At 31.6% G+C, this 26,373-nt stretch overlaps 2 protein-coding genes across 2 annotated transcripts in view; both read left to right on the top strand.

Annotated features, from left to right (window-relative positions):
- The first annotated feature begins 9,129 nt into the window (after nt 1–9,129).
- The window catches only part of LOC124353860 (dynein regulatory complex protein 11), a 48,741-nt gene continuing 31,497 nt past the window's right edge, over nt 9,130–26,373 (top strand). Inside the window, exon 1 of the mRNA XM_046803889.1 lies at nt 9,130–9,212. The gene's annotated coding sequence lies outside the window, so the exon portion shown is untranslated. The remainder of the gene's footprint in view (nt 9,213–26,373) is intronic.
- LOC124353859 (phosphatidylinositol 3-kinase catalytic subunit type 3-like) lies at nt 9,158–24,547 on the top strand. The gene is made up of 2 exons (XM_046803888.1): nt 9,158–9,378; nt 17,360–24,547. The coding sequence occupies exon 2, from the start codon at nt 17,483–17,485 to the stop codon at nt 20,111–20,113; it is 2,631 nt and encodes an 876-aa protein (XP_046659844.1). The 5' UTR covers nt 9,158–9,378; nt 17,360–17,482; the 3' UTR covers nt 20,114–24,547.

Below are 26,373 nucleotides of genomic sequence, written 5' to 3'. Positions count from 1 at the left end.
TAAAGAAAGCAACCATAATCTAACTTACTTCTGATAAGACATTTGTAAATCTGCAGTACAAATTCTGGATGCGCTCCACTTGTTCTGCAACTAATTGATTTCAATATATTTAAATCCTTTAGACATTGTTGTAATATTTTATTAATATGAGTCTTGAAAGTAAGCTTATTATCTATAAAAATACCCAGAATTTTCATTGTATCAACTAGAGGTAATCGGTGTTCCTTTATAAAGTATTGTAGGTCAGGATCAACAACTCTTTTTCTGGAAAAGATAATTATACTACTTTTCTGGGCATTGAATTCCATGTGTAACGTTTCAAAATATGTAACTAGATTGCGTATGGCTTGTTGCATTTGCGTGTGTACTACATCATAATGTTTATTTGAAGAATATAGCAGAATATCGTCAGCATACTGTAGAGATTTAATATGTGTCGGCAAAAACGAATTTATGTCTGATATGTATAAGGAGAATAACAAAGGACTAAGAACACAACCTTGAGGTAAACCACTGTTACTAACTCTAGTGCAGGTAAACCTAGAATCAATGAAACTTAAGTGCCTGTTGATAAGCCAGTTGTGGCAATAAACCAAGAATTTAGGCGGAATACCTAAATTAGACATTTTATTTATCAGTGCTGGTATAAAAACATTATCATAGGCACAGGATATGTCCAATGATGTAGCAACAGTAGTTTCTTTATACGACATGGCTATTAAAGTGTCTGTTATGAAAGTAATAAGATAATCACTGCAACCTTTCATTTTTCTGAATCCATATTGAGTGCTAGGAATTAGATCAAATTTTTCAATAAGCCATTCTAATCTGTTTTTGATCATTGAGTTAAAAATTTTAGCAAAGCAAGAAATCAATGAAATTGGTCTGTACGATTCCTCCAGATTTTTTTCTTTAGAAGGTTTAAGTAGGGCAACGACCCTGATGTGTTTCCAGGTTGTAGGAATGTCAGTATATCCATTCCAGACATCATTAAAGATTTCTATGAGCATGTTAAGGGCATTAATTGGCAAACATTTAATCATTTTATAGGAAATCCCATCTAGGCCAGGTATTGTGTTCTTTTTTTTACTGTTAATAGTTATAGTCCGGTCGTATTACCTGATTGAAAAAATAATAATGTTTTCTTACAGCAAACTAATGGCAAAATTTAGTCAAATACATCATAAATAAATTAAAAAAAACCATTCCGAACCAAAATCGTCTATTAGGGGGTATAGGAGGGGTGGTTTTTAGGGGTGAATGAAAAATGGTTTTTTGCAATTTTCTGAGTAAACAATGCATCCTATTGAAAAAAGTCAAATATAAAAGTTGTTGGAAATAAAAAAAATCTACAACTTATGTAGTAATCATTTTTTGCCCTAATCTCAAAAATTTCCCCAAAAAATTCAAAAAAAACCGTTTTTTTGTTTTTAATTTTTTTTTTTACAAAAATGGTTCGATTGAGCTGAAAGTTTGATCAAATATACTTTGTGCTATTCTAAAAATACTGTATTTTTTCATTAAGAAATATTCAGCCGTTATAATAATAAAATTTCACTTTAAATAATTATTTTGATAATTTTCAATCACCATTTTGAAACATTTTTTAAAATCAAAAAAGGTTCTCTGACGGCTCATTATTTTCGTTTTTTTGTTTATTTTGAAGAAATGAAATAAAAAATATGTAGTTTAGTTTAATTGAAAAAACTGCAGAAAAATTGAAAATAAACAAAATATTGACATTTTTCATTATACATTGTATTATTTACGTGGAAAATTTGTTATTATTTATTTAAATTATAATTTTTTTTATACCAGTGCTATTTGTAAGCATTAGGCAAAATAATAATGAATCATTCATATTTAACAATTACGTTGGAAATTTTTAAATAAATCAAAAAACAGAATTCGAGTCTTAGTAAATGTTTTTTTTAATTTGTAATTTTTCATCATATATTTTTTTTTTTATTTCTTTAAAATATTTTCTTACAATTCTTATTGAAATTTAATCAAGAAACCATTATTTCTTTCCAAAAGTTTTTTTTGAATATTTATGTTTTTTTCAGTGAACTTAAAAAATATAAATATATTTTTTTCATATTTTACGTCATCTGATCGTGATTCATACCATATTCTACTCAATTTTTCCCTGCTTTTTTAAATGTAATGATTGTATCTCCTTTCATTGAAGGAAAACACAAGATCGTTATCAAAACTATCACTCAATTTTTTTTAATGTATTTAATGTTGGGATATCACCATCAAAAATCTTTAATTTCGTTAAGGGAAAAATTTGGCACTCGGATGAATTTTTTTAAAGTAATACACGCAGTAACTTATGAAATCTTTAGAATCTACACTCGATGTATGTCTACAAGATGTTGAGCTTGTCCCATCATAAAAGATGACATGCACCTATTATGATTAATAAGCTTGAACTTCATCTGATTCTTTGAGAAAATTTAGTCTAACTAACAGACTTTTATTAAATGATTCTGAAAATCTCTTCCCTTTAAAGTTGATAAAATTTGTCATTAGTCTCAACCTTCTGCATGCCGCGAAATGCTCTATTTTGGTTACAAGGTTCTTCACAAAAAACACAATGATGCTCAAAAATCAAAATCACATGCTTCTTTCATAATCTTCTTCCCAATAGATTTTTTTTCTTGTTTGTTCTTTGGAAGCTGTAACAATTGATTCGAGGTTCTATTGTATGCCGATCGACAACCATCATGAATGTGTACTTCAGTCAATTTCTGAAATGTTTTGTACCGCTGATCATTGCTTTGTTTACTTGACGAAATAAGAGTATCTATCCCTCGACTTTTTATTTTCACCAAATCTCCATCGCGGCTTTTACGAATGATACAAGAAGGTACCTTTTCCACCATTTACATGAATCTATAAAATGCAGAAAGAAAGAGAAAAAGCACGATTAAAATTAATATACTGAAAATACGTAAAAATTACTAGATAAATAGCATGCGTATTAAATTGTATGCGTAGAGACAAAGATTTATGATCTGTATTATTTTTTAATAATTTGTATTGAATTAATTTGTTATAAAATTTTTGTTTCGCAAAAGTTTTACTTACGATTTGTATTTTATATGGACAAAAATCTTGTAAATTGCTAATCACGAGGCTTATTTCACGACACTACTCCAATATAACTTGACTGACGACAAAGCAGCTGCTTATTGAATGACTTAGAAACATACTGAGACCCGTATAATAGAAGAATAGGATTGACCCGCCCTTTTTACTTCAAGGAGGACTATTATATACCTGTAATCCAACTTTCACATCCAACAATGTTTCGAAAACTTTTCAAAAATATTCGAAAATTCTTCAACATTAAAAAAAATATAATTTAAATAAATAAATAACAATTTTTCCACGTAAATAATACAATGTATAATGAAAAATGTCAATATTTTGTTTATTTTCAATTTTTCTGCAGTTTTTTCAATTTAAAAATACATATTTTTTATTTCATTTCTTCAAAATAGACAAAAACACGAAAATAATGAGCCGTCAGAGAACCTTTTTTGATTTTAAAAAATGTTTCAAAATGGTGATTGAAAATTATCAAAAATAATTTTTTAAAAGTGAAATTTTATTATAACGGGCTGAATATTTCTTAATGAAAAAATACAGTATTTTTAGAATAGCACAAAGTATATTTGATCAAACTTTCAGCTCAATCGAACCATTTTTGTTAAAAGAAAAAAATTAAAAAAAAAAAACTGTTTTTTGAATTTTTTGGGGAAATTTTTGAGATTAGGGCAAAAATGATTACTACATAAGTTGTAGATTTTTTTTATTTCTAACAACTTTTATATTTGACTTTTTTCAATAGGATGTACTGTTTACTCAGAAATTGCAAAAAAAAAAACCATTTTCACCCCTAAAAAACCACCCCTCCTATACCCCCTAATAGACGATTTTGGTTCGGAATGGTTTTTTAATTTTAAATTTATTTATGATGTATTTGACTAAATTTTGCCATTAGTTTGCTGTAAGAAAACATTTATTTATTTGACCATTTTTAACTGCTATTTCTCTTGGGACTATTAGTTGTAACTCTTTTAACGTAAAGTTTGTTTCTAAATGGTCATTTGTTGATCTATATGATTTCATTTCCATGCATTGCATTTCATTAACATGGGGTACATAGTCTGGAATTATGTATTTCATGAAACCCTCACACAATTCCTCATTGTTATTTATAACAGCATCATTATGATTAATACTATTGTTACCTTTTAACTTCTTCACTATTTTCCAAGCAAATGTACTTGATCTTTTTTCCCCAATATCTTGGCATAATTTTTCCCAATTTAATTTCTTGGCCAATTGAATTACTTCTCTAGCCTTCAATTGAGCTGTTTGATATGCACGGTAGTTAACTGCATTCATTTGCTTCTTGAATGTAGTGAATGCTAGCCGTCTTTGGGCAACAGCCCGGGAACAATTGTCTGTCCACCATAGTTTTGGTGAAAAAGCTTGCCTTGAATTATTTGTGGGAGTTTTAACTTTGGGAATAGATACTTCACTAGACTGTATAATAATATTATAGAGTTCACTCATTTTATATTCAGGAGAGATTGGTTGTAGCTCCCTAATTTTTGTTTCAATAGTCTTAGTGAAAAGTGGCCAGTTTGCTTTTTTAAAATTAAATTTATTGTTATTAATATTACTAAAATCTGGATTATACTGAAATGTAAGACTTGACACATTAAATTGTATACTTATAGGAAAGTGATCACTACCCATAGAGTCCTTACATATTTCCCATTTTTCCAGTAAAGCATGCATATTTGGTGACGCAAAAGATAAATCAAGGGTAGAAGAATGATGATCTAAGGAGGGAATTGTAGTGTGACTGTGATCATTAAGCAAAATAAATAATGAATTGTTATATTCATGAAAAATATCATTTCCTCTTGTGTTAGGAGTAATTGCTCCCCAGTATGGATGATGAGCATTCATATCCCCACATAATAATGTAAAACCTTGATCTTGATTGAATAAGTATTGTTGCCAAAAACTTCTTTCAATTTTATTTGAAGGTTTACAATATATATTGTAAATGTAAATAGGTTTCTTAAAATTAGTTATTTTAATACAGATTAACTGTATTATATTGTTGTTGTAGCTAGATATTTTTGTATATGTAACGGACTTATGTAAAATAACTGCAACACCACCGTATCCATCAAATCTATTTACCCTTTCAATATTGTACATGTTATCAGTAATGTAATCTTGATCTGTTAGCCAAGTTTCCTGAATCATACACACATGGATGTTGTTCTTTGTAATTGTATGCATAAGTTCTGACCATTTGTGTTTAAGTGATCTTGCGTTCCACTGAAACACGTTTAACTTATTTAACATGTTTAACAGTTGCAGAAGATGAACTATGTCCTATAATGGAACTTTTATTTGTGTTTTGTTTAAAATTTCTGTCCATGGAGATATTAGTTTTTGTATTAATGTTATTCTCCCCCATTTTGAAAGGGGCCAAAAAATCATCAACTTGTTTTTTTGACGTGAATGAAATAGGTGTGGTTCCAAGTTTCAATTGTATCTCCTCTATTTTTTTATTCACCAGGGAGCGTAAGTATTCCTTTTCCTGTTCCGTACGCTGACTACTAATGTCAGGACTTACTTTTTCCTGGGTTGGAAAATCCGTATGAGTTTTTGAATTAGGTACTGTATTAGCTCTGCTGCCACTAACACGATTAGGATGTAAGACCTTGGGCTTATAGTTATTATTTTTATAGCCTATCCTATGATTTTTGTATTTTTGTTGGCCTATATCTGAGGGAGTATATGTAACATTATAATTACTCTCACTGTTTTTGCTGTTAAGCTCGGAATAACCTTCTTCAGTTAAGGGCGAGAACATGTTGGCAGTTTCTAATAGGCTATTTGATTTAAACTTAATCAATGGAAGATCAGGAAAGTTAGTTTCATATGTGCGGGTTTTGGTGGCAGTAGCGTAAGAGTTAGGTCTTACAACATTACCTCTAATTTTTTTATATGTTATGGGGAAAAACTTGCTAGACGTATGATAGTCCTCTTTCATCAAACTCATCCTATCCTTAATGTTCTTTTGACGGGTATATTCTGGGCATATTTTCGAGATGCTGCTGTGTGGACCTAAGCAATGAATACATTTTAAAGGGGTCTGACATTTATCTGTATGAAAACTCTCACCACAGTTTCTACATAGCCTATTATTAGTACAGGGTGTGCTTGCTACATGTCCATAGGCAAAACACTGAAAACATTGTTTAACAGGAATGATGTAGTTATACGGTCCTTCTTATCCCATACATGTGTTAGCGTAAACATTTCCATCCACGAATATTTTAATTGTTTTGCTTAAATCATGGCCTGTAAATTCATTCACATAATGTATCATACATGTATATAGACATTTCAGTAACAGTTTCTGCAATTGATGTCCGTAAAATAGGTCCATAGTTGCATAGCAGAGTAAAATTTGTTGGTGTTGGGTATTTGTAATATAAATTTAAAATACTCGTACATAACATATGCTTTAAGAAATTGTAATGACATATTTGTTGGTATTATCTTTTAAGTTTGTACCCGTTGAGTTCCAGAGTCTAGAGAAGGAAGAAGAAAAAAGAAGAAAGTGGTGTTTTTTTAGTGGGTATGGCGGTATGCCATCAGAATACTATCTAGTGGAGAGCCCCAAAATTGTTCGCTTGGTTACGGTAAGACAAAGCGTTCGTGCAGCAATGCATTTTTTCACCACCAAAAAAAAGAAAAAAAAAGGTTTGTATCATATTAATTTTACTTTTTGTTATAGCTCTCATTTTTTTAAAATTTCCTGACTACATAGAAAAGAAGTACGAGTATTGTCTAATAAAAAGGTAATGTATTACTTATATAACTAATAAGTACAAAACACAAACAACTTCAATTTCATTGGTATATTAACATTCAGGTTATTGAGCACCTGTGTACAAATTTTCATTGCGGGCACTTGTTTGGTTAAGTGTCAGGAGTGACATTTATACGAGAACGCCCGTCCAACGGTGCATTTAATTTAGACGATAGGACCTCTGACGGCCGACACCACCTTTTTGACGTTGGTATATTAAAGTTCAGCTTACAGAGCATCTGTGTACAAAGTTTCATTGCGGGCACTTGTTTGGTTAAGTCTCAGGAGTGACTTTATACGAGAACGCCCGTCCAACGGTGCATTTAATTTAGACGATAGGACCTCTGACGGCCGACACCACCTTTTTGACGTTGGTATATTAAAGTTCAGCTTACAGAGCATCTGTGTACAAAGTTTCATTGCGGGCACTTGTTTGGTTTAGTCTCAGGAGTGACCTTTATACGAGAACGCCCGTCTAACGGTGCATTTAATTGAGACGATAGGACCTCTGACGGCCGACACCACATTTTGACGTTGGTATATTAATGTTCAGGTTACAGAGCACCTGTGTACAAAGTTTCATTGCGGGCACTTGTTTGGTTTAGTCTCAGGAGTGACTTTTATTTGAGAACGCCCGTCAAACGGTGCATTTAAATTAGACGATAGGACCTCTGACGGTCGACACCACCTTTTTGGCGTTGGTATATTAAAGTTCAGGTTATAGAGCATCTATGTACAAAGTTTCATTGCGGGCACTTGTTTGGTTTAGTCTCAGGAGTGACTTTTATTTGAGAACGCCCGTCAAACAGTGCATTTAAATTAGACGATAGGACCTCTGACGGCCGACACCACATTTTTGACGTTGGTATATTAAAGTTCAGGTTATAGAGCATCTATGTACAAAGTTTCATTGCGGGCACTTGTTTGGTTTAGTCTCAGGAGTGACTTTTATTTGAGAACGCCCGTCAAACGGTGCATTTAAATTAGACGATAGGACCTCTGACGGCCGACACCACATTTTTGACGTTGGTATATTAATGTTCAGCTTACAGAGCACCTGTGTACAAATTTTCATTGCGGGCACTTGTTTGGTTAAGTCTCAGTAGTAACATTTATACGAGAACGCCCGTCCAACGGTGCATTTAATTTAGACGATAGGACCTCTGACGGCCGACACCACCTTTTTAACGTTGGTATATTAAAGTTCAGCTTACAGAGCATCTGTGTACAAAGTTTCATTGCGAGCACTTGTTTGGTTAAGTCTCAGGAGTGACTTTTATACGAGAACGCCCTTCCAACGGTGCATTTAATTTAGACGATAGAACCTCTGACGGCCGACACCACATTTTTGACGTTGGTATATTAACATTCAGGTTATTGAGCACCTGTGTACAAAGTTTCATTGCGGGCACTTGTTTAGTTTAGTCTCAGGAGTGACTTTTATACGAGAATGCCCGTCTAACGGTGCATTTAATTTAGACGATAGAACCTCTGACGGCCGACACCACATTTTTGACGTTGGTATATTAATGTTCAGCTTACAGAGCACCTGTGTACAAATTTTCATTACGGGCACTTGTTTAGTTAAGTCTCAGGAGTGACTTTTATACGAGAACGCCCGTCTAACGGTGCATTTAATTTAGACGATAGGACCTCTGACGGCCGACACCACATTTTTGACGTTGGTATATTAAAGTTCAGCTTATAGAGCATCTGTGTACAAAGTTTCATTGCGGGCACTTGTTTGGTTTAGTCTCGGTAGTGACTTTTATACGAGAACGCCCGTCCAACGGTGCATCTAATTTAGACGATAGGACTTCTGACGGCCGACACCACCTTTTTGACGTTGGTATATTAAAGTTCAGGTAATTGAGCACCTGTGTACAAAGTTTAATTGCGGGCACTTGTTTGGTTTAGTCTCAGGAGTGGTTTTTAGTAGAGAACGCCCTTTTAAGGATACATTTTTACAGTTTAGTTATTATATGTGGGTTTTTATTTATTATAAATTTAACGGGAATTCTTTGTGGTAAATAATAAATACGAGAAACTGTGTAGATTTTGTGAAAGATCGTTTGTTAATAATTAGTTTTATACTTTTATTTCAGATTTTGAATGTTTGTTAGTGCCTTCATATTGTTGACTGCAATATTGTTGCACGGAATACAGACGGACGATAACGTGACGCTAACTTCACGGTAGTGTAGTACGTCGTACGGCTGCAAACTTAGTTTTGCTGTCAGTTCCAGTTGTCATGTTATTATTTGGAAGTTTGGAAGTGATAAAGGCCAGGGTAAGATCATTTTATTGGAAACTATACTCTGGAGCAGCTGAACAATTTTATTGTATTTACTTTTTACTGCCATTTGATGTATTACTTGTTAATAATATCAATAAGTAGTCAATAATCTTAACATATTTTTCGTTGTAAACCAATGGTCTTGGATAATCTATCTGAGGTAAGATAAATTCTAGGCCTACTATATGGAAAATCGTTGTGAAATCTAAATATCTGATTTAAAATTACTTTTGTATACAAAATTAAGAGATTAAGTAGGGAAAATAAATGTGTTTGTATAGTTAAGACTCAATTATAAAAATGAACATTTAACTTGGTGCACTATCCTACATGGTAGGCTATATATTTGAGGTCTGACTATTTTGTTGACCAAGTATTCGGCAATTGCCTGTTAACCTGCTACAAAATATTTAGATATCTCAACGAAACTTGGAATGAAGAAATATAGCAAGATTTTCTATACCATCTGAACAATTGAAACAAATTAGACAAGAGGGCTGCAGCATAATAAGTGTCCAACACTCGAGTGATCGATAATACTGAATCATCGATATTCATGAGTAAAAAATCCTCACTACAACTACTTAAACCAAAATACACTATATTTTAATTACGTTGTGTTTCTTATTACAGTATAAAAAGTAATAATGTTACGGTGAATTAAGTTACAAAACAATCTTAGGGTATACATGTGTTTTTATAAAATATAACCAACAAAAACAGCATAACATTTACTTTTTAATATTTTGAAGGTTACCTGTGTCTGACACAAATAAAACATGCACATAATCACTGCACTTGTTGCCATTACAGATGCAGTATTAGCGTCAGTAACAGGTAATTCAGTGGTAACCTATTATCGAGATACTGTTATTAAATCAGTAACAGCTGGGCTGAATATTTTGTTCTCATAACAATTTTTTATTTTGGGTTACTCTGTACCCAATAATAGTTGAGGCCATTTTGTGTACGCAGTGAGGATAGGAATGGGAATATTACTACATTATGCAATGTTATTATGCGTTAAAGTTAAACATAACCTTTACAAGCACTTACGTGATCTGAGCTTGAATTTGGGTACTGTTTCAAGGGGTGTTTTCCTTTTTCGCCAGCAGTGTGGGACCCACCCTAAATCTTGCAATGCGATCTGACGTTGGAGAAGTTGGAAAATCTGGGACTTGATTCGATTTTGAGAAAATGCTCATCAGAAATGCCTATGGGCTTCAGTGCGGGCTTCGTTGCCAACACATCTGGTAAAATAGGAAAAAAAATCCCTCGAGATAGTATCCAATTTCAAGCTCAGATCACCGTTGTTAATGGTATAACTTTTTATATTTATAATACGTGCGTATGTTTAGCCTAATAACAAATAGTAGATAAGGGCTTTGTAGTACCCAATAGTTGTGTTGTATAGTCAAATTTGAATTAACTCGTTTATAAATTAATTGTAGTTAAATTTTTGTATACTAACGTGCTATTACCGTAATAGGTTACAGGAACATTATAACTCAACACCTTATTTTGTAATAAGTATTGACAAACACCAGTATTTCCTGTCTCTAGTGGACATTATTCAAATACCATACGCATGATAGGACTTTCGAACAGAATTATATTTGAGACTTTTAAGAATGTATTATAGTGAACCTATATTTTTATATATCAATGGAATATATGTATTTAAGATCATAGGAAATAATATAAGTTTATATATAGTGAATTTAAGCAGTGTAGTACTTAACAATTACTTAATAGGGTAAACATGTCTGACAGCATTTAAATCGTTCAAATTGATGATTCAATATTATCGATCACTCAAGTGTTGGACGCTTATTATACTGCAGCCAGACAGAGTTGTGCTAATTATTCATATCGCCTTTCATTAAGCCTTTTGCACCAGTTCGACTTCTGACGAAAACATGTTATTTGGATACTAAGAATTGAGATATCTTAATAGACCTTGGAATGAAACTTATTCGACTTGTTACTATACCCAAAGTTGTTACTTGGTTAAAAGATTTTATATACTGTCTGTAAATTTCAAGTTCATAAGACAAAGATATCTTAATTATTAGTACCTTATCAAAAGGTTATTGTCTGTTGTTGACCCTGGTCAACAATCGCAAATAATGTTAGTATCCATAAAAAGGTAATTACCTTGTCTGATTGACTTCAAATTTATGTATGGTGTAGAAAATCTTCTAATACTTGTTTGTTCCAAGTTTCATTGAGTTAGGCCTATCTCAATTTTTAGTACTCGGTCAACAGGTATTCGTTTGTTGTTGACCTGGCCAAAACTGACTGCACTATATGCACTAAATGAAAACTTAAACATGAATTTAGATTTAAAAAATAACATAATATAACTTAAAAAGTAGCTTAATATAACTTTTTTCAGTCTCCTTACTTATCTAATCATTATAAAAACTTGCAAAATATATTGACTTTTGTAAATAGCAGAAGAGAAAATGTAGGGCCCCCAAGGCACTTGGGCTGTTGGAGGTTCTAATTATTTAACATTAAACTTATTTTACAGCGTCCAGATTGTGAAAGAATAAATTTTTTATTTATTCTTTTTCGGCCAATGTTTTTTCTTACTATCAGTGCTTCTTTGTTTTGCTGCATGAGACATTACTGGAATGAAAATAATTAATAGAAAAGATGTTGAAGAGAAAATTTTTTTTATTTGCTGTATGTGTAAGAGCATCTAAGCAAAATAATGATGGAAAATATTTATGGTGTACAAGCGTAAATGTTAATGCTGAATCTTAATTAGGAAGTCAAGGTGCTCCAAAGTTAGCAGCCATTCTCTAAGTCTTTTCAAAAATGTGTTAATATTCGGTAATTCTTTAATATTGTTTGGTAATTTGTTAAAAATTCTTGGTGCTATAAAATTTAATGTTCTTAAAAAAAATTTGGAATTTGGTTTTGGAACTGTAAATTGATTCCCGGATCTTAATTTTTGCTTATATTCTATATTTTTTTGTGACATGTTACCACTCTTGCAAAAGATAATCTTTAGAACTTTATATACAAAAATGTATTTCAATGGAAAAATTTTCAACTCCAAAAAAAGGGGACGTCTTTCTTTTATTTAATATTAACCTAACTGCATGTTTTTGTTGAACATATATTGCATTCAAATAAGTATCAAAAAGTGATTCCATAATCAATTGTGTTCTGAATCAATGAAAAATATAGCATACGCATAACTCTTTCATTACATAATCTTCTAAAAAAATAAATATACCTTAAAGTATTATTAATTTTGTTTTTAAAATGATTTATATGAGTTTTCCAATTAACCTCGCTGTCAACAAAAATTCCTAAATACTTTATATGCGTTACTCTATCAACTACAGCACAACTATTCCCGATACATACAGTTTGAACACCTAGACACTTTGCACATTTGTAATAAACTTGATTTTCAAAGTAAATTTCTTTTTTGAGGCTGAAATTGATATATTTAGTTTTTTCTACTTTCAGCAGCATGTGATTCATAGTAAACCATCACTGAAGTGCTTTCAAATCATTTTCCATACTGGACCTTATACTGTTCCAATTAGCTTCTGAATAGCAGAGAGCTGTGTCGTCAGCAAAAGAAGTTATTTTTCCTTATAAACTACCATTGCATAAGTCATTTATGTAGACAATGAATAATATTGCTCTCAGGACAGATCCTTGGGGTACACCTTGCTCTATTATTCCAGAGTCACTTAATACAGAATTAACTCTTACACATTCCTTCCTATCTTTCAAGTAACTCTGAAATCATTTGTATGCAATTCCACACACTCTACATTAATATAATTTGTCCAATAAAATTTTATGGTTCACTGTGTCAAAGACTTTTGTTATATCGAGGAAAAGACCACTAACAAATTTACCCTCATTCAAACCATCATTCACATCTGTCATGAAATGTAATAGTGCATTCTCTGTATTCAAACCAGATCTAAACCTAAATTGATTATTACTAAAAAAATTTGTCATTTAAAAAAATTTAAACAATTGTTGTTTTATTAGTTTTTCAAATATTTTTGAGAAGCATGAAAGCAAAGATATAGGACGATAATTACTGCTGTTCAAATCAGAACCTTTTTTAAATATTGGTATTACTACTGCATTTTTAACTGCTTTGGAAGGACTCCACTGTTGTAACTCAAATTAATTATGTACAACAAGACATCCATGATTTTGGGATAGATCTTAATTGTGAAGGAACTAATTCCATCCAGACCAGGTGAAGTATTATTTTTAAGTGATTTAATAACACTCACCAGCTCATGTGGTAGAACTGAATCAATAAAAATTGAATTTACTTTGTATACTTTTGTAAAGGAATTTTTATAATGCAGTAGAGGAAAATTTTTTTATTGAGGATTGTTTAAATTTAGTTAACTCACTATATTTACAAAGTAATCGTTAAAATAGTTGGCAACAGAAAATGGATCAGAAATCAATGTGTAATTTATGTCTAGTGTTATAGTCTGTTTTATTTGTTTAGCTTGACCAGTCACTTCATTCAAAACTTTCTAAATGGCTTTGGAATTTCTATTATTTTCATATGGTTTATCTTTTTTAAATGGAAAATGCTAAGAATGTGAATAAAAAGAACAGAAAACAATTAAAGTGCATAAAGCCCCCAAAGGGCTTTTAACCTTGAAAGAGCTGACACTAATGCCTCTGGCTATCAGCACAGGGAACATACCAAAGAACACTCCTTGACATAGACGTAGTACTCAAAATAATTTCATGTTGTCAGCAGGAAGATTAATTGCATTAATTATAATCATAGTTAATAATATTTCAACATTCCAGATAGTCTGATAAATGCTTGAAATAAATAAAAGTATATTTCAAACTCAACTAAAACCTTAATGTCTTAGGTAGGAATACTTAGTAAATACTTTAGCCACTTCACATTATTTGTTGGTTTAAAAAACAAAAATGCTCAAAAGTAAATAAAAAAGAACAAACAATGCAGTTTCATAAAGCCCAAAAACCTTATAAAAAGAACTAGTTAGTTAAACCGGCTGAGAGTAATCCCTCCAGCCACCATCGCAGACTGTGATAGACTCTCAGTTTGATGGTGACAAACAAAAAACACCCCTTGGAATAGTACTTGAGAGTTAAAAATATTACAAACTATAATATTCTATGTAGTAGGACAATTATGGGCAACATACTTGAGTTAGGTACACAAAGATTATAAATCTTCGTTACGAAATAAAAGAAAACTGCACATTGTCTTTTCTTAAAATTAGATGTCTTTATAGAACAAATTATATCTTGTGGAACGTGCTTTTGTTTAAAAAATCAACTTGCAAACAATAATCTTTTATTTCCACCTGTTTCAGAAACAAGACCAGTAAATAATAATAATATATACGTATAATATTATATATATATATATAATATATATATATATATATATATATATATATATATATATATATATATAATGTATATATTACCAGTATGGGCTCTGCAGTGATGACCAGAATTATTTCTGATCGAAACTTTTCCAATCTTAGATAATCTTAGAAACATTTTATCTTTTATAGGAATTAACTTAAAAGTGCACTCTTCTTCTTCTTCTACTACTTCTACTATGGGGCGGCCTATTGCCATGCACTTAAGCCTGAAGGGCCTTTTGCGCACCCTAGAAGTAAACTATGAGGCCTACCAGTCTATGATTTCAGCAGTTCCACAAACCGCCGAAAACAACCTATCAGGTACTCCTGGGGAAATTCACCACTCTTGTCCAAACTACCAAAGATGGCATACCGCTCCCTTGCTATTGCAGGATAATCAAAGAGCAGGTGTTCAGCAGTTTCATGTACTGCTCATCACATATTCTACAGAGCGGATCCTCTCGAAGGATGCCAAATCTGTGAAGATGCTTCCTCAGGTGACCATTTCCCGTAATCAGACCTATTACCCGAGAAGTCATCAATCTACGTAGTGAGAGAAGGTCAGACGCCACCCTTGAGGAAGGCGACTGTTAAAAAGTGCACTCACTACAATAGCTTGTATATTCAATATCCAGAATCACTCCTAGGCTAGTAACCATCACCAAAAAAAGAGAAAGATCAGCATATGCCTCTTGAAATTAACCATGCAAAAATGTAAACAATCAGAAAAAAAATAGATCCAGTAAATATTCTCTCCCACCAAAATTCTCTGTCTTTTTTTGTGTGAGTTGATCACCCTGTTATGCCCTCCTCTTGTACTACCCATCCTTAATTGGTTACCTTCCCCACCCAAGAACCTAGATTTTGCAGTTTGTAGAACTGCTAAAATTGTAAACTGGTTGGCTTAACAGTATACTACCGTAGTGCACAAAAGACTCTTGAGGCACTGCAATAGGCCACCCCTTAGAATAAGAAGAAGGGTAACACATTCACTATGTTATTGAAATTTCATGATCATTATATGGGTGTATAACAAGTAACTGATAATGGTACTAGATAATATACATTATATGTTGCAAACGTGTAACCTGATACTCCAGATATTGGAGTACTATTTACAACCTTATTGTTAATGGCAAGTCCTTTAAAACGTTACTCCTTGGCGTGTACAATTAAAATGTGGTTGAATTCATATTGAGTATAAAATTATTTTAAAAGGTGAGACATGTTTATTAGTTGACCTGAAATATAGAAGTTGTTTAAGGAATAGTGTGATAGAAATTCATCTGGTTGTTGAGTTGGACGAATAAATAAGTTACTTGTATAGCCCTCAAATAATAACATTTACTATAGAGCTGCACGTTAACCCATAAACTATAACAAGAGTTACCTATATGACAGCCCAAAATTGCTTGGTGAAGTGGTTAGCCAAGTGTCTTTATGGACTATATTGCAGTTGACGCAATCATTCCAGAGATATGAATTTCACTGTCCAATGTCAATGCTGCAACTGGGTAACTATGTGTCGAGAAGTGAATTTGTTTCACAATGGCGTCAATGCTGTCAGTAGAGATGTTTTCTTGATTGTTTGCATTGGAATCATGATGGATCATTGAACCTCCCTTACCTGAACAATGATCTCTGGAGTACTGTCATTTATTGTATGTTGTACTATTTTTTTTTTATTGTGTAACAATTTGCTTCAATTATAAATCTTAATGTTAGATATAGTTTATCGTCAGATCTAAAATACAAATTTGGAAGTATCTGAAAGAGTTGCTCCAAACTATTTAAAGCTTTCCCTGTTATTTGACACAGTTAATTTATAATAAAAGAAAGTATTTATGCATGGTCTCTACATAAATGACTGCAATGTGAGATTATAGTGAAAACTTTCCGTCCCAGAAAGAAAGCAACCTGTTGATAGACACTACACTCAAATACTCTGCTCAAAACTGAAAGTCATATATATTTTAAAGTAACAAATATCCTGTATATGTTTGATCTTCAAGATTTTCATTTTCTCGTCAAAAAAATAATAGAAGTCTATTCCATTATAGTGTTTAAAACTGCAATGGATGTTTTCATGTTATTATCCTTCAATTTTACAAATGTTAAACTTATTTTGTATAAATTGAATATAGTTGAGCTTCTAGTCACGATTTTCTAAAGGAACAAATAAATCAATTTACTAATAGTTTTGAACACTTGCAATGGTAATAACATAATTTTTGCTAGTGACTTAAAATTTTTTTATACTCTGACATACTACAGAAAACATAGTTTTAGAGAATACTCTTTATAAGTAAATATTTTAAGTTGGCATTAATTTATTTTATTTTTGGTATTTGTGGTTTATTAAATAAATTGATGCGTTTTGTTTTATTTTTACTAAAATTAACTTTTGTGATAAAAAATTTGTGTGTGATGTGATTTTGTCTTTTTTATCTAACATTGACAGATAAATTTTAATTTACAATAGAAGCAAAGCCAATCATTCTTACTGGTATTATAAAAAAGATATTTTTTTAAAGTACTGCCATTAAAATTCAATTTTTAATTAATTACATAGCATGTTTGATTAGTGTTTTATCATTTATTTACTGGTCTTGTTTCTTAAACTAAGAAGATTTTGTTTACAAGTTGATTTATTAAACAAAAAAATGTTCCACAACTATTTAATTGTAGTTTTTTAAACTAATTTTTTGTTTTTGTTTTCAGATATCTATGATTTAATTATGAATCAAAATGAAGAGCAGTTATATCCAGATCAGTTCGTAAGGACCGAAAAAAATATTGGTTGAATTTATATTTATCTTGATATAAAATTCTTATCTGAACAACATGAAGACGCCGGACGACTATCTTCACTGTGTCTACAGTTCCTGTATGGATGTTAATGTGCAGATCAAGATTGGTCCATTGAAGGGAGTCCATCCTGTTCCTGAGTATGATCAGATTCTTGCAGATCCTATGATCAAATTTTGTGGACTACATGAGAATTCAAGTGCCGACTTGATGGTGGAGTGTCAGATTTTTTCTGGTGGTAGACCTCTTGCCCTGCCTGTTTATACTTCACATAGGGCTCAAACCTCATCTACTATGCGAAATGAGTGGATCAACTTACCATTGAATTTTAGTGACCTCCCTCGTGATGCAATGTTGGCAATAACCCTTTACGATTGTGTGGGAGCAACAGCTAGGAAGCCAGTTGGGGGCACTACCATCTCGCTCTTCAGCAAGCATGGAGTGTTCCGACAGGGCATGATAGATCTGAGGGTCTGGCCAGATTGTGTAGCTGATGGTAGTACACAGAGCTCCACACCAGGCAAGGCTTGTCATGATGGTAAGAAACAGATCACTAAGTTGGGTAAACTTGCAAAAAAACATCGTGAAGGCCATTTACCAGAAGTGGACTGGTTGGATCGGTTGGCATTTTGTAAAATTGAGCAAATCAAAGAAGCAGAAAAAAGGAGTTCAGATTATCTGTACTTGATGGTTGAGTTCCCTGAAGTCACTAAAGATGGAATTAAATATTCTGTTGTGTTTTACGAGCAAGATGGAGATGAATTATATCAATTCAGAGATCACCCAGATATTGTTCTGGTTCCAGATTCTGAGGTACTGCAAGAAAATTTGGTTGAAAATAAACATCATAACCTTACCCGTAGTCTGCACAGAGGAGTATCTGATAAAGATCTAAAGCCCAACTCATTGATTAGGGATAAACTGAATAAAATTGTGGCTTATCCACCAACAAAGCAATTAACTACTGAAGAACAAGACATGATATGGAAGTACAGATTTTATTTGAGTGCTCAGAAACAAGCACTGGCCAAGTTTCTTCACTGTGTAAACTGGGAGTTAGCTGTGGAAGCTCGTCAAGCAGTGGATATGTTACAGCAGTGGGCACCTATGGAGGTGGAAGATTCTCTGCAATTGTTAAGTCCAGTCTTTACCCATCCGGCTGTGCGAAGATATGCTATCACAAGACTACAACAGGCATCAGATGATGATCTGTTGCTCTACCTACTTCAGCTTGTGCAAGCTCTCAAGTATGAGGACTTTTATGAGATAAATGAAGCTTATAAGAGGATGCAAATGAAAGAGTCTTGTGTATCAGACAATGATCAAAAGGAGATTCTAGGTCCATCTACAAGTAGATCCCATGAGTCCAAAAATAGCAAGAGTGATTTAGATGTTGAAAACGATGAAGATCAAAATCTTGCTACTTTTCTTATTCAAAGGGCTTGTCATAACTCGACATTGGCCAACTACTTCTATTGGTATCTCATTACTGAATGTGAAGATCAAGAAGTCACCGTAGAGCTAGATACAAAAGTTAGGGAAATGTACTTAACTGTTATGCGTATGTTTCAAGAGACTCTACAAAATGGCTTTGCTGAATGGCAGAAACAACAACAGGTACTTCAGCATCAAGTTGCCCTGATAGATGAGTTGGTGAAGTTGGTTAAGAGTGTCCAACGAGAAAATTGCAATCGAAAGAAAAAGATAGAGCAATTGCAGGTGCTGTTGGCCGATAGTGAGGCATTCAAAATTAATCTAGCGGACTTTGACCCCATCCCATTTCCTTTAGATCCTAGAATATGCATTCGAGGTATTGTACCACATAACGCTATCCTGTTTAAATCAGCCTTGATGCCTTTACGTCTGACTTTTAAAACAACTGAAGGACCAGAGTATGTGGCAATATTCAAGCATGGTGATGATTTACGGCAGGATCAATTTGTTTTGCAGATCATAACATTGATGGATAAGTTGTTAAGGTTAGAAAATCTAGACTTGAAACTTACACCTTATAGAGTTCTCGCTACAGGAACAAAACATGGATTTGTACAGTACATTGATTCCCAAACTGTTGCAGATGTATTAAACTCGGAAGGTACCATTCAAAACTTCCTGAGGAAGAGGCACCCAAGTGAGACAAGTCCTTATGGTATCACACCTGATGTCATGGATAGTTACATACGCAGTTGTGCCGGTTACTGTGTCATTACGTACATCCTAGGTGTGGGAGACCGGCATTTAGACAATTTGTTGCTGACTACATCGGGTAAATTGTTCCACATTGACTTTGGATATATCCTTGGACGAGACCCAAAGCCTCTCCCTCCACCTATGAAACTCAGCAAGGAGATGGTGGAAGCGATGGGTGGTACAGACTCTGAACACTACCATGAATTTCGTAAACTCTGCTACACTGCTTTCCTTCACCTCCGCAGAAATGCCAATGTGATCCTCTACTTATTTTCATTGATGGTGAATGCCAATGTGCCAGACATCGCGTTGGAACCTGATAAAGCAATCAAGAAGGTACAGGACAAGTTACAACTTGAAAAAACAGACGAGCAAGCAGTTCAGTTTTTTAAAAACCTTCTAGATGATTCTGTCTCAGCTGTCATGCCAGTGTTGGTTGAAAAATTTCATCAGTTAGCTCAACACTGGCGTAACTAAATATCTCAGCATATAGTATATCAAATTACGGAAATTTAGTTTACGAATTCAAAACATTTAAAGTAAGTCTTAATAAAATGATAAATTAATGTCATTTATTGAAACGATACCAGTGTTGTATTTTGTACCTATTTTTATTTGCACAAGAATGTTTCTTACTATTATATTTGTTTTCACCATTTCCGTTATTTAGCTAGATTATTTTAAGAAACCTTAGTCTATAAGAGACGAGTTTTTGTATATAAGTTTTACTGTGAATGTCAAACATATTTGTAAAAAGATCTAAAATCAACCATTGGTATTGGGGGTTTAGTAGTGTTTTGTTTCATGAGTGAAATTATCTAAGGTTATTCTGTGTGCCTTCTTAACATAACTATTTTTAAAACATTTAGTGTAAGAATGCAAATTATTTTAATTGAATTCAATACTATCATTTGATGTGTTTGCTTGTGAAATTGTTAAACACGTTAAGAGTATTGGTAAAGATATGTTTACTTGTGGAACATTTTTGTTTTACCTACTGTTGGTAAATTTATTTGTCTCAAGTAACAAAATATTTTAGTTTGGACTCACCCACTCTGAACCCTAAGTTATTAATAAATATAAAATACTAATAGCTATTCAATATTTGTTGTTGGATGTGAAAGTATTTAGATATATAATACAGTAATTTGTACTCCAAAGTTATGATTTTTACTTAAATGTTACTAATTACATAAAATAAATTAAAATGCTTAATACTTATTTAAATTACACAAGCAAATTATGAGGTGTGTTTGAAAGGTATCTAATCTTAACTGGAAAATGTAATTTATTCATTAACGTGTGTTCACAAGTGATCTCTTTAAATATAGACTCCCAACACTTATTGTAGTACTCCTGTCATTTTTGTAAGCAAGTCTTAGAGGCTTCTTTTGGAATGGATTTCAGATATGCTTTTGTGTTTTTGAAGCATTGTCCTGATGAAGCTGTCAAGACAGTTGTATCAAGTACATGACTAGAACTTCTAAGTAGTACACTTTTGATTTACGATGAACTACTCTTTTGCAGTAAAAATACTGTCAGCATGACCTCGGTTTTGCTTTGAATTTAACTTTCTTTTTTTGGACAGGGAGATGTTGCATGTTTCTGCTGGAAAGATTACACTTTGGTTTCTGGATTTAACACTTGTACTCATGATTCATTACCTGATATGTTTTGAAAAAATTAGGGCTATTTTTCATGCATTCTAGCATGCCCTGAACAAGCTACTTTGTTCTGGTAACAAGTTCTTTGGAATTAATTTTAAAGTTACCCTGAATGGTTTTAACATAGGAATTACCTGGGGTTTTTTAAAATCCGATGTAGTATTGCTGTTCCACAGGTTAATCTTGGTGCACAAAATATAATATAATGAGCTCATGAGTTAAGGTTCAAAGTATTTATATTGTCATTAGTCAGAATTAAAAATTATCAAAAGACAGTCAAGCTTCATTATTGTATATTTAACGTAATCTTACACACAATAATGACATCTTTCCAAACCTATTCGCTTCAGTAATACAAGAAAAATATATCATAATATACAAAGTAAATAGATAAGTAGACTGTAATAAACAAAGAAATAATATCCATTTATTAATTGAAATCCTATAACTCAATTAAAGATCGAGTTTAAAAAATAATGATCTAATGTCAGGTCAGTTAATCATGAAAAGATAAAAAAGCATTTTAGCCATTTTTCTATGGTAACTTTAAATTTATTGAATGGAATAACTAAGTGCTTTTTTGCAACTTATTTAATAGTTTATATATAAAATCATATGAGTATTTTAAAAGTTGTATAATCTAACAAAATGCAGGTCTAACAGGTATTCATGTGTTATGTGGTGCCTATAAACGTCTATTTATAAAGGTATTCCATTTTTTTATTTTGATTAGTATCAATAAGAAATGGTAATTTCATAATTTGAAATTCTTTAAATAATGACACATATGATTCATGTATAAAGACATTCATTGATTAACAAAGCTTCTTTTGCAAGATAAATACTTGTTTGAGTTGGTGCTGTTCTTCCAGAGTTACACCATATCTTAAATGAGAATAGAAAAAAACAGTATGCAATAATCAACATTTCCTGACTAACACAGTTTTTAGTTTACATAACAAATAAATAACTCCAGACAATTTTGTATGTAAATAATTTACATGATAATTCCAAATTTATTATCTAGATTTAAATCTTATAATTTAACAATATTATTACTTTCAACGGGTTTTTTTTAAAGAAGATGTTATGTGTTAAACTTGTATATGATTTACCACCAGACTTTTCGCATGAAACCATTTTAAAGCTATTTTCATAGATCATTCTCATTTAACTGTCATAATTATTGTGTTTGTATTGGAATTTAAAAGAATGTTATCATCTGTATACAATACAGTATTACAAGGCACATTAAAAGTAGAATTCACAGCAACAACAAACAAGAAGAATCCAAGAACAAAACCCTGGGAACTCCTAAATTAAATTTACTACAATTTGATTTGGTATTCCTATGAACAACAATTTGTTATAGAGTTTGATGTTTAACTGACTGTAGGTGATCGACATAATATCAAGGTCATGTAATTGACATATGCATATACACCATTGTTGCATTGGCGTTGTTACATGCCAGTGTGTATCTCACTCCTGTGGTAATAGTTGCATAATAGAAAATGAGATTAGATACTGAACACACCTTGTATGAAGGCTCCATTAGACACCATGTAATCATACATGTTATATATACATACATACATACATACACAGATACACACACACAGGAAGATCATGTAGTCTCCTCCATGTTAATCTTCAGCTTCAGATAAAAAATGAGTCATGGAGATGGTTCCAAATCAATAGTATTTACTTTATGACAAATGAACATTTACAGATGTCCCATGAAGAGGGAGTGCTCTCCTAACTCAAAAATTAAAATTTTTATCCTCACTCCTCACTTGGAGTTGGGCTTTCTTCAATGAGCTACACCCAGAAATTTTAAAATGTGAAAAATTAGGCATTATTAACCTAGAAATAACTTTAAAATTTCATTTTCTATTTTCAACCGTTCAAAAATTAGCATTGCAGTAGACTTTATAATCACTGTGTATGTACACACACAAAGTAAGGTTAAGGCTACATGTGTGCACGTTGCCTTAATAAAATATGCTAATTAGTCCTCAGTCCAGACAATTACATGGGATACTTAAATATACTTGGTAAGTAATTAACCTTGTCTCAACTCTGTTGTGAATTTAAAAAAAAATACAAAGTGATAATTGTGTATGATTACAGATTGTTCAGTCAACCTTGCTAAACAAAGAATTAATTTAGTTAAAACAACTAAATAACAGTTAACTGAATTAAATTTGTTCAAAAACACAGGATACATATAAGTTTTAAAACATATATTAATTCCTTAAAAATACTTTACACAAGAGAAAATATTTAAAATGAGTGTTAAAACTATTGATTTCTGGGTTTTAAGTTGATTTGTCACAAAACTATCAGGCTTATTAGTAGAAAATTTACTTTAATATCATGAAACTTATTTTCAGGAAATGTTAAAAACGAAATTGTATACTACAAGCAGATTCAATAATTGAAACAAATACTAGTGATGGCTAAAATCAAGTAATGTGTTGTTGACAAACAGTTATCAAACAGTTAAAATCCACACAGAAAACCATTATTCATCAAATTATGACTAATTTTGGATATAAAAAGTAATTTTTCCAATTTGTTTTTCTATCTCTTCTTTAAATATCCAACGCAAAATACTAGAAAATCAACAATGTACTATGTACGAGTAACAATGTAGTGTGTGTGCACAGGCATTTCACATCTTCATGAGTAATCCACACCAGGTTAAAACATTTGCAATAGACAATGAAATACTCTGTTTCCGTTGTATAATCATCTTCAGTAAGAGATGTTATTGTTTAAGTTTACTACCTCGACTGAAATCAATACAGAGACTAAAATATGTATAGATTGTAGTCGTGTTAACAACATTTTAACACAGTGTGAAATGAAAAACTTAGATAATAATTATGAAATGGACTTTGTAAGCCTAATAACTAAGATACATGAAATCTACTTTGTTATTTGTAAATATTAATTTAAATTTTTAGTGTTTTTTGTATATTTATATTTGAGTAAGAGATCTAAATGCTGCACCCACACTGAATAATAGTTAGCATTAACAACTACAATAGATTTTCATAAGTGTCACATATTTTACATTTTATGTTCCTTTAGAAACTTTACAAAGTGCCCAACATCCAAAGTCTGATCCTTCCTGAATATATTTTGTACATATTTTCCAAGGCAAGTGTTTTGTATATTTTGTATTTATTCAGTATTGGACTATAAACATGTTCAAATCGATTAAATTATTTTTGTAAACTCTGTGTCTAAATTAGTTTTTTCCTTATTATTCACCTTACCGTATAACAGTCCAACAAGAAACGAGAACAAAAACTCTTAAATTATGTAATAAAAATATACAGAAAAACTGTAAAAAGGGTTTTATCGTGTTATTTTTTACAGACCAGTAAAATGTACCAAAGTGTGAATATAATAGCCATAATATGAAAAAAATGGTTCATATTCAAAACAATTAATTTAAAGTTCAGAGTCAATTCTGTCTTAAAGTTCATTGAACACATTTTAAACACTTACAAAGCTTTAAGTTTTGAGTTTTTAAATACTTACTTTTTTAAGTTTTGAGTTTTAAAGCTTTTGGTTGTTACAGAAAAAACATTTTCCAGGGTCAAGTTTACTACAGTTTAATTAATTATTAAAAAAAGCTAAATATTTTATATATACTCAACTCCCGGCGGAGCAAGTACTTTTTGTGATTCAATGTTTATTGAAATTGTGTGAACATGCCTCACTTACATGAACACTTCTATAATACGTTGTTCATATGTTCACACCTTGAAATGCTCCTTTGATAACACGAGCCAAGGTGATATTTGTTTGGTTAGCGTGATTCACAGCCTGTCGTGTATTGAATAACAATAAGACTACCTCATTAAAGGCCATACTTTTAAAACTGAGTTTAAGAAAAACTAAAAATAGGTTATAAGTGAAAATTTATTGTATATTTTACAAATACTTAATATAAAAATATTTTAGGAGGTATAAGTGTGACTCGGCGTTACCACAAACGCTAATAATTGTCGATATCTAATTTGTTGGGATTGGATAAAAGGCACATGACAAATTAAGCAGTTTCACTTATTTTATTGCTGGTATGACAAAATAGGTTGAAATATTATGTAAAACAACTTCACTTGGAAATGGATACTAAAAATAATAAATGAGTACTTAAAGTTTTGATTTAGTTCATATTTTAATTTTTTTTTTTTTTAATTCAATACAGTTAGATATACTATTGTGATAAGGTAACATTATACAGTTTTTGAATAAGAAAGCTTGAGTGAAATGAAAAGAAAATAATATGAAAATTAAATATTCAAATGAGATGGTAGAATGAATGAGATTTTAAGTAATGTTTCAGCAATATTATTTTGTTTGTTAGTTTAATATTGACTTATATGTGTAACTAATATTTTTAAACTAGTATTAGAAATTAGTAATGTGGACAATATTGTGTCATCACAAATACACATGAAGGGGACAGTGAGTCAGTGGTGGGTGGAAGAGGAGGTAAATGCTGTTTCTCTCTTGGTGTTATTGAACAAACATATTTCATTGGAGAGTTTTCAAACTGACTTCTCCTGCTTATGTATTCTATTACAAGTATTAATAATTTAAAACTAATTGTAATTTATTTTTGTTTTTTTTACATATATTGTTTTTTTATAAATCAGAAGGTAAGGTAAGCATAAGTTCTTGTTAGTATTAAGGTAAAGAAAGAAAAAACTTTAAAGTACATAACCAAAATCTTTATAACAATATCTAATAATATATATTTATGCACATATCAAAAACTTTTTATAATTTATTCTCACAAAATATTCATATGTTAATTTTAACGAGGTCATCATACATTTTTTTGTTTTTGTTCATCTATTTAATTTATGAATCTGCTTTTATAGACAATTTGAAATTATTTACAAGTAATTGTATATTTACAGTAATAGCCATTTTGGAAAAAATTTGTCACAATTCTTATGAAAGTGACAATTGGTCACAATTCTTACTAGTGTACTATTAAAACTTACGAGTAAGTACCATGTTCACAACAACTTTGATACTTTATCT

Source organism: Homalodisca vitripennis, chromosome 2 (assembly GCF_021130785.1).
Source record: "Homalodisca vitripennis isolate AUS2020 chromosome 2, UT_GWSS_2.1, whole genome shotgun sequence".
NCBI classification, from domain to species: Eukaryota; Metazoa; Arthropoda; class Insecta; order Hemiptera; family Cicadellidae; genus Homalodisca; species Homalodisca vitripennis.
This window is presented reverse-complemented; position numbering and strand designations above follow the sequence as displayed.

Excerpts from the sequence above, each read along its gene's own strand:
- LOC124353859 (XM_046803888.1), top strand. The coding sequence starts at position 17,483 with ATGAAGACGCCGGACGACTATCTTCACTGTGTCTACAGTTCCTGTATG.